The sequence below is a fragment of the Egretta garzetta genome, unplaced genomic scaffold, assembly GCF_000687185.1.
Source record: "Egretta garzetta isolate BGI_Z169 unplaced genomic scaffold, ASM68718v1 scaffold539, whole genome shotgun sequence".
NCBI lineage: Eukaryota > Metazoa > Chordata > Aves > Pelecaniformes > Ardeidae > Egretta > Egretta garzetta.
In genome coordinates this window covers 1,810,495-1,825,633 of record NW_009260760.1, presented here as the reverse complement: position 1 = coordinate 1,825,633, position 15,139 = coordinate 1,810,495, and the positions used below count along the sequence as shown (strand labels likewise).

The following is a 15,139-nucleotide window of genomic DNA, read 5'->3' as shown; positions in this document are numbered from 1 at the left end:
TAATGCATATGTGCTTCCCTCTACAGTAGTGGAAATAGAATATCCAAGCAGAACACAGGGAAGTGAAAAAGGTGGCTTTTGAGCATGGCATTTACAGGCACTGGGATAGTTCCAGTTTATAGTTATGCAGGGAAAACTAAACTGAGTAAACATTTCTATTAAAACTCACTGCAGTATGTATTATTTGGGATAGAGCTTTTCACCCTTCTCAAAACAACAAGACCGTATTGAAAACTGTAGTTTTGAAATTTGGTGTTACTTTTGAAATCATATTTTCATAATGGCAATGTTAATGTTGTCAGGATTGTGTAACTTGGAGGTGTTCAGAAAGACTGACGGTACTTGGCTTTGAATGATTTTGTGGGAAATGGAGGAGACTTTTTTTTTTTTCCCGTCCTTTAAATGTTTAATGCTGTATGACCTCCATCCTCTCTCAATAACTTTTCATAACATTGCTGGGAGTTGTGACAGAGCAGCTGAGAAAACGCAAGTTTACAACTTTGTAGGATACCATTAGTAAAATAGTCTTAATGAGCAGACAATAGGAGATTTTTCAATTGGTACAAAATTTTGTTGAATAGAGTAGTAGCAAGAAGATAGAAATAAAGGCATGACTTTTTTCTCTTTAAAAGTATTTTTCTTTGGCTGTTCACTATTGTATATCATAAGTCTGGCTTGAGTTGTACAAGTCGTTATGCATAAGAAGTGGTATGTACAAGAAATATGCTTTAATTGGCTCCCTGAAAGGCATACAGTTGTTTGTATCTGAAACGATACAGTTCCTGTTCTTTTCTCTTAATACAATGAAAATTAATGGAAATTAAAGGAAAATAAAAAAAAATTCCTTTGGCAGATTTCTGAAGGCGCAATTAGCCTGTGAAACTGTCATAAATGCTTTTGAAGACAAGAGCTGGCTACATTCAAAACCTACAACAACTGACCTCTTCGCTTGTTTTTCTGATTTTAAGGAAAAATTAGAGTATCCAGAATCAATGGATACCATCAGGGAATACCATAAAGGGCATTGTTAATATATGCCCATATATTTAACAGCATGGTGTCTTTCTCATTTCATCACACAATTCCATCTTTTTTTTAGAGAAAGAATACTGTGAGTAAAGGTACCTTTTTGCCATGCAGTTTTTGACATAGCCCGCTTCCAAAATCTCTTCAGTCCTTTTCGTTTTTACAACACAGTGCTAATTTGTGGGCTGCCTTCTGGATAGACTTAACAGGCGGTCAGAGCCACCTGTGCTTTCGCACCATTACCTCCAGTAGCAGGTCTGACCTCTGTTATACTTAGCTCAGCCATAATTTGATTCTGTTTCATGTATTTGGATGTATTTATTTCATTGGGATGCAGTCCTTGTTGGGAACAGCGTGTCCAGACCCACTCCCAGATGGTTGTTTAGTTACAGACTTTTTTAAAAGCTTCAACTTCTTTTTAGTTACCTGGTAAGTGTTAGACTTCCGAAAATACCCATATTCAGTAGTTTTAAATAAGATACAGCTGGACATAATACAGTGACGATGTAGTTTGGTACCTAAATAGGCTGATTTAAAAGCCTAGCCCTCCTTTACTCTTTGTCTTGCACTGGAGAATTTGTGCTACATATAAGTGCAATTTTTCATCGTGTGTGTGCACAGTTAATGAATCAATGTGTCTTCATGATTTTTCACCAGGAGCCTGACAGCTGGGAAATCATAGAGGGTCTGAAAATAGGCCAGACCAATGTCCAGAAGCCAGACAAACATGAAGGTTTCATGCTGAAAAAGAGAAAATGGCCTTTAAAAGGTTGGCACAAGGTAAATGTCTCATAAAACAGTCAAAAGATTATTACCTCATTTTGTGAGTTGGGATTTTTTTGTCTCGAGGAAATTAGGATGTCAGATGAATGCCCAGGATTTTGGTGTATGACTTTTCCTTCAAATTGTGTAAAGAATTAGTTTGTACACACAGCTCATGGCTTCCAAATTGCAGTGTCTGCTGCCTAATGTTGTTTTCAAAATCCAGGTGGAAGCTGTAAATAATGCAGCAGATGCCTTGTGGTTTAAGAGGTTTAATCAATACCCCTTTCATTCCTCCCAATATATTATAACAAAATGTAGCCGTGTACTGTAAGACTGCATTGAGTTTACATTAAAGTACGCAGGGCTTCACTACAGCGGAGGAGAGCTAAGGGCTTTTGCATGGACCCAAGGTGTTTGAACGGGAGAGCATCCCCCTTCGGGCATGCTGACTGGGGAAATTTGTTCAGCGTTGTCCCTGAATTTTGTTTGCCTTCTTGATTGTAATCATCTGTGTGGGCATGCGGTGGGACTATGCACCTTTGCCATTAGATGGCTCAATTTAAAAAAAAAACAAACCCAAAACAAACCACCACAAAACTCACCCCCAAATTCCCCATTTCTATTTAGTAAATTTGGAGACATTTCTCCATGCATAATTCTACTTTTTGTTAGCCCTAAACCTGGTGTTCATAAACTCTTTTGGCTGTATTTTATACCACAATAATTACATTTTTCACCTTTTTTAGCAACCAGATGTGTGGTATTGATGCTTGCCTCTCATTTTGTAGCTGAGGGTACTTGAAGCAGGATAATTTTCTAGGACAGTATGTGTTCTACTGAAAAGGATAGTGAAACTGTTTGTTATAAATGGCGTTTTTTCTGGGAAAGCATTAACTTTATTTTTTTGCTAAACAAAGGGGGACTTTGCTGGGGCTTACTCAGGTCTGAGTCGAAAAGCAGTCCATACTAGTATAAATTACACTTTTTTCTAATTTCTCTGTTCTTTCTGAATGTTACGCTAACTTACACATATGCCTGCCACCCTTTTTTTGTGCATGCCTGAGGTTTTTTGGGTTTGTTTTACTTAACTAGAATTTCTAGTTTCAGTAACCAAATACATATGCACTACTTGAATTTAGTCTAGGGGTATTAGAGGATTTCAAACTTACGTACCTGAAACACCGAAAGAACAGAAAAGAAGAGCTTATTTAAAAAAAACCCCAAACCAACAAGCCACACCACAAACAAGCACACCAAAAAACCTCCAAACAAACAAAACCCCAGCAAACCACCCCCACCTCCCAAAAAAATCCAAACCAATTAATCAGATGTATAAGAATATATGGAGTAACCCACTGCTTCGACTCTTTTAGAATACATTATGTTAATGTGTTGTTTCTTGGACAAGTGTCTGGTTTGATAAGGAACTTCTGCTGGCAAAGCCATAGCATCCTCTGTCTATTGAATGTTGCACGTTAATATTCTGACACTTCTGAATGTGCTTTAGTAGCATACCGGCTATAATGTGTACAACTTGGAGTGTGGCTTCTCATGTTCCGTAGTATGCTTTGGCATGAAATATAAGGCAAGGTCATTTTCTTTTGTGTGTGGAGAAGCAGAGCAATATGAAATGAATATCATGTTCTTGTGAAGTCCATTAATGATCATACCTACTTAAAAAAACCCCAAACAAACAGAACCCAAAATCCTCTTGTTGTTTTGACATCTTATTCAAGAAGTTACATCTCCAGAAAAGCACTGTTTTCTTGCCCTGCGTGAGATATTGGTACCATCTGTTGTGCAGCTGCCATAATTTCCAGAACCATCTTCAGGAGATATTTTCTGCCATCTAGCTACTGACCCTGCCCCTGTTGATTTAACAGGTTCACGTAATGAAAACATTGTTCTTCCCTTCCATGTCAGACAGCTTAGAGAGTCTAGGATAATATTCTGCTGTGTTCTAGGTTCTAGACACACTCTAAAAATATGATTTAGTTTCTATTCATTAGCATGTTTTGAAAGTTAGTGGTGGCAAACACAAGTTAGTGAATCTCCTTTCAAGTTGAGCTTTCCTGCCAGGCTGTAGCTTTATGCTGTGTGCCAAAATCTGTGCTAACTTGTCTGCAATGCGCCTTGCAAGCTGGGGCAACTGCAATTGTAGGAGAAACTCATTATGAACAGGGGATTCTGCTCTCTCCTGTAAGTAAGAGCCACTTGGGAAAATAAAGGTGTGGCAACAGCACAGATAGGCATCGTCAGGTTAGCCTAGACCTGGAACTATGCCAACAAAGAGGGACCTGGGAGTCCTGGTGGATGACAAGCTGACCATGAGCCAGCAGTGTGCTTGTGTTGCCGGGAAGGCCAATGGTATCGTGGGGTGCATTAAGAGGAGTGTGGCCAGTAGGTCGAGGGAGGTTATCCTCCCCCTCTGCTCTGCCCTGTGAGATTGCACCTGCAGTACTGTGTCCAGTTCTGGGCTCCCCAGTTCAAGAAAGATGAGGGACTCCTAGAGAGAGTCCAGAGGAGGGCTACAAAGATGATGAGGGGTCTGGAGCATCTCCCCTATGAGGAAATGCTGAGAGAGCTGGGCTTGTTTAGCCTGAAGAAGAGAAGACAGAGGGGATCTCATCAACACGTACAAATATCTTAAAGGTGGATGTCACGAGGACAGAGCCAGACTCTTCTCAGTGGTGCCCAGCAACAGGACAAGGGGCAATGGGCACAAACTGAAGCATAAGAAGTTTCAGTTGAATATGAGGAAGAACTTCTTTACCTTGAGGGTGACAGAGCACTGCAACAGGCTGCGCAGGGGGGTTGTGGAGCCTCCTTCTTTGGAGATATTCAGAACTCTCCTGGATGATGTCCTGTGCAACCTGCTTTAGGTGAACCTGCTTTAGCAGGAGGGTTGGACTAGATGATCTCCAAGAGGTCCCTTCCAACCTTTGCCATTCTGTGATTCTGTGATTCTGTGATATAGTGGCTCATACCGTATCAATGACTAACTCCCGAAACAAGCCCTCCCATGACCTGGGTATGTTACTGGGAATGCTGTAATTTTTACACTTGTACTAATACCTGTGTTAGCCAGATTACAGCTAGAAAAGGTATAATCTGCAAGAATTACAATCTCATCTTTACCTCACTGTGTAGAGGTCTGCCGTGAGGCATGAAGTTTTGGATGGTAGAGCAGTGCTTCACGGCCTGAATTTTTTTCCCAGCTGGAGATCAAGGAGACCACAAGAACATCCCTATGTGGGTCTTCCTTTTGGGATGTAGATCTTGCACTAGGAAAAACTTTTCAGTTTCTGGATAGGGAAGGTAGGTTGTTAATTTGGAATGTGACCAGCTTCTGTGGGAAGAAAAACAGGAAAAAAATGAAGAAACAGACATAACTCTTTTAGCCTACAGTGTCTTTCTTATAGATTTTATTGAGTTGGCTGCAAAACTGAAAAAAAAAATACCTTTTGTTATCAAGGTTTGTTAAGTTAAACGTAGAATATAATGTTGAAAAAAGAGACTCTAGTTTTTCTTGCTTGGAAGATAATTATTGTCAAAAAGCAAGCAAGAAAATTATTCAATACTGTATTTATCCTCTCGTTCCAACCTGCAGACAATCCTTAATTGCTACACAGTAATCCTTTTCTTTTGCAGATGAATTATTGTACACAGTTTAAATTGCATCTGCTCATTAAGAAAGATTTTTTTTTTTTTTTTTTTTTTTTTCCTTTCAGGGGTTTTTTTTCCTGGATAATGGAATGTTGAAATATTCAAAGTTTTGTTACAGTGTTCTAAGTTTTCTTTTATTTTTCACCAAATTGGAGTAGTTACTTACGTGTGGGGATTTTTTTTTTTTTTTTTTTTTTTCCTTTCAGAGGTTTTTTGTCCTGGATAATGGAATGTTGAAATATTCAAAGTCACCAATTGACGTAAGTAAAGTTGAAGGCCATTTTAACAGTTGTATTGGAATTCAGCCTGCCAGGGGGATTAAATCTCATACTCGCTCTAGGCACATTTATGACAGTTTCATGTGTATGAAAGTTGTTGATGGATTCAGAGAGATCTGTATATGGAAAGCATGTAAGGTTTTGGTTGATTTCTGTCCTCAACAATTCTACCTTTCCTTACTTCCATGACAATAGAAACTACATCACTCTAAAGTAGTTTATTTAGCGAAGGTGCTTGAGAGATTAGCCTGACCACGCATTTTTCTTTTTCTATTTTTGTGTCAGTTGGAGCTGATTATTCTGAGATATGTGGATGAGACAGGAAAGGGATTACAATGTACTCAAGAGATATAAAGGGTAGCATTAAATTAGTTAGATCCAATACCAATAACTATCAAGCGGTAGCAGCGGGGAGCTGAGTACTAATTTTCTCTGCTTCTCACTTACATGTAGTTGTATACTGGTGTGAACCAACCCACTTTAGCTTTGGAGTTGGCTCTGCACCGAGCTCTTCTTGTGAGATACAGTTCTCTGTCTGTAAATACAGTAAGTGGTTAGTCTGAATACAGGTTTTATTTTTTAATATGGCTTTATATTAAAATGTTCATAAAATGGGAAACCATCTCAGCACCAGATATTTTTCTGTTAAATACAGTGAAGAAGTACATGATCCTATCGTTTCTAACCCTCCTTTTTTATTTTAGATACAGAAAGGCAAAGTCCACGGGAGCATTGATGTTGGCTTATCAGTTATGTCTATAAAAAAGAAGGCTCGTAGAATAGATCTTGACACAGAAGAACACATCTATCATCTGAAGGTAAAAAGTGGTACAAATACTTATTCTCTTTTCGTCCACAGTGGAAATAAATAAAACTGTAAAAGGTGCGCAGAAAAGTAGTATTTTGAATGCTTTCTTGATAATGAATTTGTTTCCAGGTGAAGTCCCAGGATTCATTTGATGCATGGGTTTCAAAATTACGCCACCACAGATTGTACCGTCAGAATGAGATTGTGAGATCTCCGAGAGATGCTAGCTTTCATATATTCCCATCAGCCTCTACTACAGAGTCTTCACCAGCTGCTAATGTGTCGGATGGAAAGGTATGTAGTGTTCTTTTGTGGAAAACTCATGCCCACTGGGCTTGCCCATGGGCAGTTTCATTGGGCTCTGCTTGTAATGCCAATAGAGAGGAGTTTCCACCCACAGAACCCGTGGCCAGCAAAGAGCTGTGAGTGTGTGCAGCTGAAAGCCTGTCTAATTTAGCCTTACTGCAGCCTTTGTTAATGGGCTGCTGTAGAGATCTTGCAAAGAACTCACCTTCCCCAGAACAACTTGCACTTGCCTTTGGCATCAGGGATGAATCTGTTGCTTTACTGTTTGATAATGTTCTTCCTCTTAAACAACAGCTTTTGTAACTGGTGGTTAGCAAACTGATGGTTAGCAAACACAGTTTGCTTGTGAGGTTCTTGGTTTGGTTCTCCAACATGCTGTTCAGAAAAATCTGCATCTTGGGGAACTGTGTAGTCAAATCACAGATGTCGTGGAAATCACAATGCATATTTTGTTTTCTTGTTCTGAAGTAGTATGGTGATTGCACTGACTGAGCAACATGGCAACAGTAAATTTAATTAAATTTTATTATCCCTTAGGTGCAACAAAATAGTTTCCCCTGGCAGTCTCCTATACCTTGCAGTAACAGCCTTCCTGCCACCTGCACTACTGGTCAGAGTAAAGTAGCAGCCTGGTTGCAGGACTCTGAAGAGATGGACAGATGTGCAGAAGGTTGGCCTTTACCTTTTCATGCCTTGTTCTTTGAGCAAAACTTCCTGTTGATACATAATAAGAAACAGTCAGTAAAGTGATTAAGTTGCGTCTTTACAGGCTCACGAAGTAGCTCTTCGGTTAATTGGATGCTTGTGGTGGGAACTTCCCTCTCTGCATGTTTTGGGATGTTGCTTTTAAAATGTATCTTAATAATCTGTATTATCTTAATGGATATCATTGTTTAAATATGATCAACTTTTGAGGTCCAGACTTGTTACTGACTCCCGTAGAAATAACAAGTGCTCAACATCCCTAAAAATAAAGCTTTTACTTAGATGCCTTACTACTAGGGATTTGGAAATCTCACTTCTATAGTGCAGTAAAGTGCCAACAATGGACATAATGAAAAAAAAATTTCGAACTGAAGCACCTAATATATTTTTGTTTATATCTGTTAGATCTTGCTCATTGTCAGTCAAACCTTGTGGAACTCAGTAAACTTCTTCAAAATTTAGAAATACTACAGAGAACTCAGTCAGCACCAAATTTCACAGACATGCAGGTAAATATGCTTGAATGTAAATCATCACACTGAAACATTTGTTCTTTGTGTTAAAGAAATACAGAGATGATGTCTGTTAAATCAGAATGATTTTCTGAAATCATAGTAACTCTTGGATGAAAGGTTTATCTTATATGTTTATCTTAATCATGCATAATAATGTTTCATGTGTAAACAAGTAATTGACATATTAATTATTTGAGTTAAATAGGACAAATCAGATTATAAGTGATTTGCAAAGCAAAACTGAGAGCTGTTACGATAGAAGTACATGTGTACATTGAAATTGTATTTAAGGAGTTTTTGTTGTGCTGAGCATGATATTGTTTTAAGTTTTTAAGGAGTGGAGACCCAAAGACCCCCAAAGATGAAGTTGCATGCTTTAGAAAAGAGGGCATAGTACAAAGGTCCCAAGGGTCGGACCATTTCCCAGTTCAGGGTGAGTTTTCCTTCTGACCACAAGAAAGCAACAGCTTATCCTAATTCCTAAATACTTTCTTCCTTTTTCACTTAGTCCCCTTGAGTATACGAATCTCCCAGTGAGTTGGGAAGTCTAGTTCCAATGAGGTAACGAGACTTAACCATTGGTTACAGGAAGAGGTGAGCTCTACATTTCTCTGAGTACTACCAGAATAGAAATCCATGAGGATTTCAAGATCTGGTCCTAAATATTGTGCGCTCATGAAGAAAGGATACCAGTAGTTTTGCTAAATGAGCTAAGTATACCGTGTGTTTATAGAAGTGCATGGATAGCTGGTCACTGCTGTAGTTGCAAGCCCCAGCAGTGGCATTCTTCTCCTTACTTTCTAATTTGTAGATGTCTAATGCTACAATTCTTTACTAACTTACTGTACTGTCTGTGTTGCTTGTGTCAACTTAATAGTACTTTGTCGCTTTTAACTATTTGTGTAATGTAGGCTAACTGTGTAGATATTTCAAAGAAAGACAAGCGGGTCACGAGACGATGGAGAACAAAAAGTGTCAGCAAAGATGCAAAAATTCAACTTCAGGTACTGAATGCACAATGTTTTACTTTTCATTGTACTTTTAGATTAACTTTTAAGTGTGAAATGATATACTAGCTGGAAGTAGGAAGTCGATGTACTGTCTCTTATGTTCCCAATGAAGTAAATTAAATCTCAGTTTGTTGTTTAAAACCTAGAGAAGATAGTGAGAAAAGTATTGATTTTACCTTCATTCATATGAAAACATTGCCATCTAGGGAAAGGAGGGGGATCTGAATACTAGTCAATTAAGGTGCAAAAAAGGGAATATGCGTGCAGAACATGGGGATACTGATGTGCTATCTCAAACTTGCCAAGAAGGGCAGTTGAACAGGTGACATCAAGCTAACAGCAGAAAACATGAATGAAATACTAATCACAGCAGTAGTCTGTGGCAAGACCTATACTAGGAATGTTACCAATGAGATGTATTTTCACAAGCCTTCTCATATGGAAAAGGCTAGTATGGGAACAAACTGAATAAACCAAAGAATAAATTACGTGAAGAAAGAATTTACCTCATCCTGTCTTAGAGCTGAAAAGTAAGAACACAGAAATAGCTTTTATTACTGCTAGATCCAGGGTCTCCTATTGTGTTTTGTCAGAAGTAGTTGTGTGTTTTGAGGCCTAATCCAAAACCTAATCTTTTTTATAATGGAGCAACTGATAATGAAGACTGTATTCAACTTAATTCAGGAGCTAATAATGACCACTGTGCTGTCTGCTACAGGATAAATAAATGTCAGCAATTTTTGATCCATTTAAATTCCTTGAAATTCATGCAAACTTTGAAAGCCCTTAATACGTGCCCTAGAGGCACAATAAGGAGTTTTCTGTGACTCATTTAATATTAATAATCTCAAGGAAAGAAGAAATTGTAGTTGCATCAGCTTTTCATTGCAGCTGTTGTAGGTGATTTTTCTTTCTACCTGTTACACTAGATAAATCACAATAGGTTGAACAATGAAGCATCTGTTAGGATTAAAAAGGTTTATTAACAAAGGAATTTTGGTGATTGATGTTATGTCCTATTACCTGCATTTGAAGGATCACTGTGTTTCCCTGCTGCTGAAGGCAAATAAAAATATCAGGAAAATGGATGCAAGTGCTTGGTGCCTGTGAAGAGACAGAGTCAACACTGCATGTTCTCTCATGCCACAGTGGTCTCAGAGAACTTCCTTTCCACAAAAATGATAAAAAAATGATGAAAGCAGCCAATGTATGATGATCTCGGGTGGGTCATGAGGAATTACGAGCTGTTCCTGTGTTGCCTGTGTTTGCCAAAGTGACACTGGTCTGGGCTTCTGTCATTTTGGCACTTGACTCTCAAACTGCTGTTTGTGGCTTGGCAGGAGTTGTGCCTCAGCTCCTGAAATTCTTAAATACGGTTGGTTTGCAGGTTCCCCTGAGAGAGTTTGTGTGCATAGCACTGCTCTGCATGGGTCTGTCACTTCTGGGTCGATAATGAACTCTGCCTAACCTGGCTCAGCATCAGCTCCTGGCAAGCTTAATGCTGGAAATGTAAAGCTTATTTTGTTAGAGCAAAGCATTAAGTTATTGATGACTGATTTATAAGTCAATTTGCAGTGAAACAGAAACAATAAAATTATTCTAAATTATATAGAAGGTGGAAGACTCCTTTCTGGCTGCTGCATTATCTTGCCTTGTTTGATGGGCTCAACACATTGTTTATTCTTGCAAGGGCTGTCCTGTCCCATGAATGGTCTAAAGCCCTGATGTAGAAGATGGCCTCACTCTGACTCATTGTGTTATTCCTAATTTGCTCATGTTGCCATTCCATTAAAATGTGAATTTCCTCCCATGCCTAGGTGCTTTTTAAGCTTAGAGTCCCATATTGTTCTTCTGCTAGCCATTCCTTCTAGCTTCATTGGCCTTCCTTATAGGTATTTTTTTCAAGACTACTCCAAGTCTTTATAAACTGCTTATCAGGGCATCCACTACTGAGAATCACTTCGTCTAATTTGTGATCATTTCTTCATGCTGCCTACGTATGATTTGCTATAAAATGGTTGACATTTCATACTAAAAAACTTCTGTTGTCCTTTCCATTTCCCCATGCCTCCATACAACTCATTGGTTTTAGGGGATAATGCTAATACTAACATACTAACTTTAAGCTTGTTGCACTGTTAATTCCATTTGAACTGCTTGCACCTCTTTATTTTAGAATGAGCAGTCATTAATTACCATCAAAAGATCCTCTGATAGTATGATGTTGAAAGCCATCCTTCTAGGGACCACAAAAATTAGGGAGCTCTATGTACAGGTGTCTTGTTCATGAGTAATGGGGAATGGAGGGTATAATTTTTGCTAGCTCAGCATCTGCTGTGTATGATGCAAGGAGAGAATTCTTCCATCCAGACTTAATATTGTACTTGTTACCAGTCTTTTGTTAATAAAATAGCTTTTATTGTATTCCTGCTAATACATTCTGCAATATGAATGCTAGGTGTATAATGTGTTTAAAACATACTTTTAAAAAAGTGGCTTGCAGTTCTGTATGCAGTTAACTTTGTTCACACAGCTAATGCCAGTGATTAGAGTGGAGTTAGTCCCTGAAGTAAAACTGAGCATAGCATGTGTGTATATGTTTGCAGGTTTGGGGGATTTAGTATTGCTAAATCGTTTAGAATTAACAGCTTAATTTACAGGCCTTTACTCAGGAGTGATACGTGGGCTGCTTCTCTGAAGAAAGATTGCTTTTATGAAGGAGGTTTATTTTGTTTTTTAGAAGCCTATTTAAAGTTTTATGAAAATGGCCTGCAACAACAGGTTAGTTGACCTGTGTTCATTCATTTTACAATGATACTCTTGCACAAAAACTGAGTTGGGGGTTCCACACACACACCCCCCCCCACCTCAGGTAAAGACCAATTTGTCATTCTCATGACAATCTAAAGATCTTCAAAAGAAGAAAAAAAAAATACTGAAAAGCAATAAAATTAATTAACCGTGATTTGATTTCACTCAAAAGCTCAGAGTTCTGAAGTTCAAAGACTGTTTGGTTGGTTTTTTTTTTTTTTTTTTTTTTTTTTTTTTTTTTTTTTATCGCTTAGACGTCCTTTCTTGAGGCCGCAGCGTCTGTTTTTTTTTTTTTTTCTTTTTTTTGGAGGGTGTGTGTGTGTAGTATTAATTTAATAGAGAACTATACATTATGGAGCAACCTGAAAAGTCATCTTGCTCTGCTGAGGCTTTCAGCTCAGGAATGAGCCCACAGCCAAAGACTGGCTTATTACCTTTTCCCTTAAATATTTATTTATGTCACAACTCAGACTCAGATTATGACCTTACTTTGTATTGTGTTGAGGGGAGCGTGTGGTTCTGCAGAGCTCATTGTTCCCATATTAATAATGTATACCTGCATTTATAACCTTGCAGAGAGATATATGTATTAGTGCATGTCTCTCTCTCTGTACATATACATATTTATATAAGTGCTTATTACTTAAAAAAGAATATTCTTCCAAACCCTTATTTACAGGACAGACATACTTCTGTGGAGCACAAAGAGCTTTACATTATGCATATGATGCATTCTCTGCTTTAACAAAGTTTGTACTCTATATTTTAGAGGTTATATACATATTTTTTAATGTGAGAATTTGACAAAATATTACAAAGCAAGGCTTCTTACTGTGATCATTAGACAACCCTTCCATTGTCAGTAGCACTGCTGCTAGTATCAGCCAGAGAGTAAAGGGTATGGCCATTCTCAGGTGCAGCAACCCTACCGGCGAGAATGTTACAGGAGCAAGACACTTCAGCTAGTAACAGAACTACAATATCCTGTTCTTCGGCATGGTGTCCATGTAACCAATCTATACCATTGTTATTTCTATGGTGCCCAGACTGCTTTCAGAAAAAGTAGAAATGTACATAGATTTAAAAAATACTGAAGTGGATATAGGTGAAGATACAGGCTGAAGAAATAGGGTGAGAAAAATGTAAAGGGATGGAAAATTGTTTTCTAAAAGCAGAAAGTTGGCTCTTCTAGTCTTTAAAATCTTAAAATGGCTTCAAAATAATGACAATTTGATCAGACATTAAATAGAAGGACTTTATGATAGGTGTAGAGCTCCTCTGATTAAACAATTACTTGCTTGACTTTATTGTACCATGACGAATTTTCTTAAAAGTGAAATCAAGCAGGATGAGGCCACATGTTAGGCATGCAGAAAAGGAAGTTGTTGTTGGAATTAGTTTTCGCTTGTGCTGCTTTATCTGAGGTTTTGCATTGTTTGGAAGCCAAGCCTTCAGTATGTACGGGAGAAGTAATTGGAAAACAAAAAAGGGGTGTGTGGAGAAAATGGACAAATAGGCTCAAGGATGGACAGGGAAATGCTAGAGCTGTGCACAGAAATGTTTACATAAGCAAGCTCATGATAACATACACACAGAAAAGTTTTACCATTGAGGTGCATGCATCTTCAATGACCACAGCTCATGCACTTCCACTAATGCAAAGTGATCTCTTTCAGAATTCATCTTCTAGATGGTCAAGTGACCCTCAGAAAGAGTTTGGTTTTTGTGTTTTCTGCCATGCCATAGCATCCTTTTTGTTTTCTTATTCCATAATTGCCTTATGAATCTGAATGGCAATGCTAAAAGAATTTTTTTTTTGTAGTCTTAGTGAGTGTACTGCAGTCCAACTCATCTGGAGATAATTTTAGTGAACTATCTAGCTTTTTTTTTATGTCTCTGGCATACACAACTGAAAACATGTGATATGTCCTCAGAATGTGTAGGCCGTAAGAGTTAACAAAATTGAAATCCACTTAAAGACTCTCCCTCTCCCTTTTCTGATCACCTTTCATCTTCCCATCACCCTTTCCCTTCTCTTTCTCTACTTCCTTCTCTTCTTGCATTCACTGTCAGGAAGGGCCGGCGCCGAAGGGCCAGTTCAGCACAACCCGACGCCGGCAGAGACTAGCAGCTGCAGTGGCTACAACAGTGAGTGGATTTAAAAATCAAGGGATAGCTCTAAAGATGGGAAGCTGTGTAACTTGAATGTATAATAAGCTTATGAAAATGTTTCTTGCACTTTTTGGAGGTGTCCACGCTACCCACTTTCAGCTGAGTTGCTTAGAAGTGGTCAGGCCTGACAAAAATGAATTCCATAAATGCGGGTCTGGACTTGTTTATGTGGTACGTGTCCCTCCTCCTTTATGCAAGTGCAAGTGATGGTTAGACTCAGGCCCTGCACTATCTGAACATGTCTTTGACATACTCTGCTATGTACTATACAAAATGGAAAGAAACGATAAAATTCTGTTAAAAGATTCTTGTGACAGTATATAGCAAGACAGCAGAACCAAGGAGATTTGTTACAAACAACCATGGAATTATAAAATTTCCTGATTTTTTTTTTTTTTTTTTTTTTAAAGTAGTATAAGGTTAGCCTTTTCATTTGAGACACTTTCTGTTTACATTCCATAATCCCAAAAAGTCATATTACTACCTCTAGCATCTGTATTTAGTTTTGCTAATTCTTTAAGTCTTTGATGCAAAATCTGGAGCTATGAAATCAACACAGGGGCTGGGATTTGGGAGGGGGAAGTGCTGTCTGTGAAATCAAATTAGCATCAAAAGGATATCTTCAGCAAAGCAGGAAAGCACTTATTAGGAATGCAGGATATGGGCATCAGTACTAATCCATCACCTGATTAGTACAACAGCTAGATAGGGAAGACTGTGCAGCCAAGTCTGGAGTGAGCTTTAAATGCATCCCCTTTACCTAGCCCAAGCCATGAATGTCTTCACCAGACTGAAGTATTCTAGGGTCTGCTGCTCCAGCCCATAGCTAAAATCCCCTAGATCAGACCTAGCTTCTGCTTAAGCCTGAATACCTTGAGGTCCTGCTACCTGTGCCCCAAAACTCAGTTGCTGTTAGGTCCTCCTAAAATGCATGAGAGAAATCAGTTTCTCCAGTTCCCAAATTAACTCATCTAAATTTAATCCCCTGTAACACGTTGGTGCTGAATGCGGTGCTCAATAATTGATTGATGTTCTGACCTCACTGGTCTGCGGAGAAATCCACCTGCTCCTCGGCTT

General features: G+C 38.5%; 1 protein-coding gene across 1 annotated transcript in view; it reads left to right on the top strand.

The window, feature by feature from the left end:
* The window catches only part of OSBPL6 (oxysterol binding protein like 6), a 50,536-nt gene that overhangs the window by 15,150 nt on the left and 20,247 nt on the right, over nt 1–15,139 (top strand). Inside the window, exons 3-8 of the mRNA XM_009646035.2 lie at nt 1,684–1,806; nt 5,664–5,717; nt 6,440–6,553; nt 6,673–6,837; nt 7,387–7,519; nt 7,960–8,063. Coding sequence (XP_009644330.1) covers nt 1,684–1,806; nt 5,664–5,717; nt 6,440–6,553; nt 6,673–6,837; nt 7,387–7,519; nt 7,960–8,063 — 693 coding nt within the window. The remainder of the gene's footprint in view (nt 1–1,683; nt 1,807–5,663; nt 5,718–6,439; nt 6,554–6,672; nt 6,838–7,386; nt 7,520–7,959; nt 8,064–15,139) is intronic.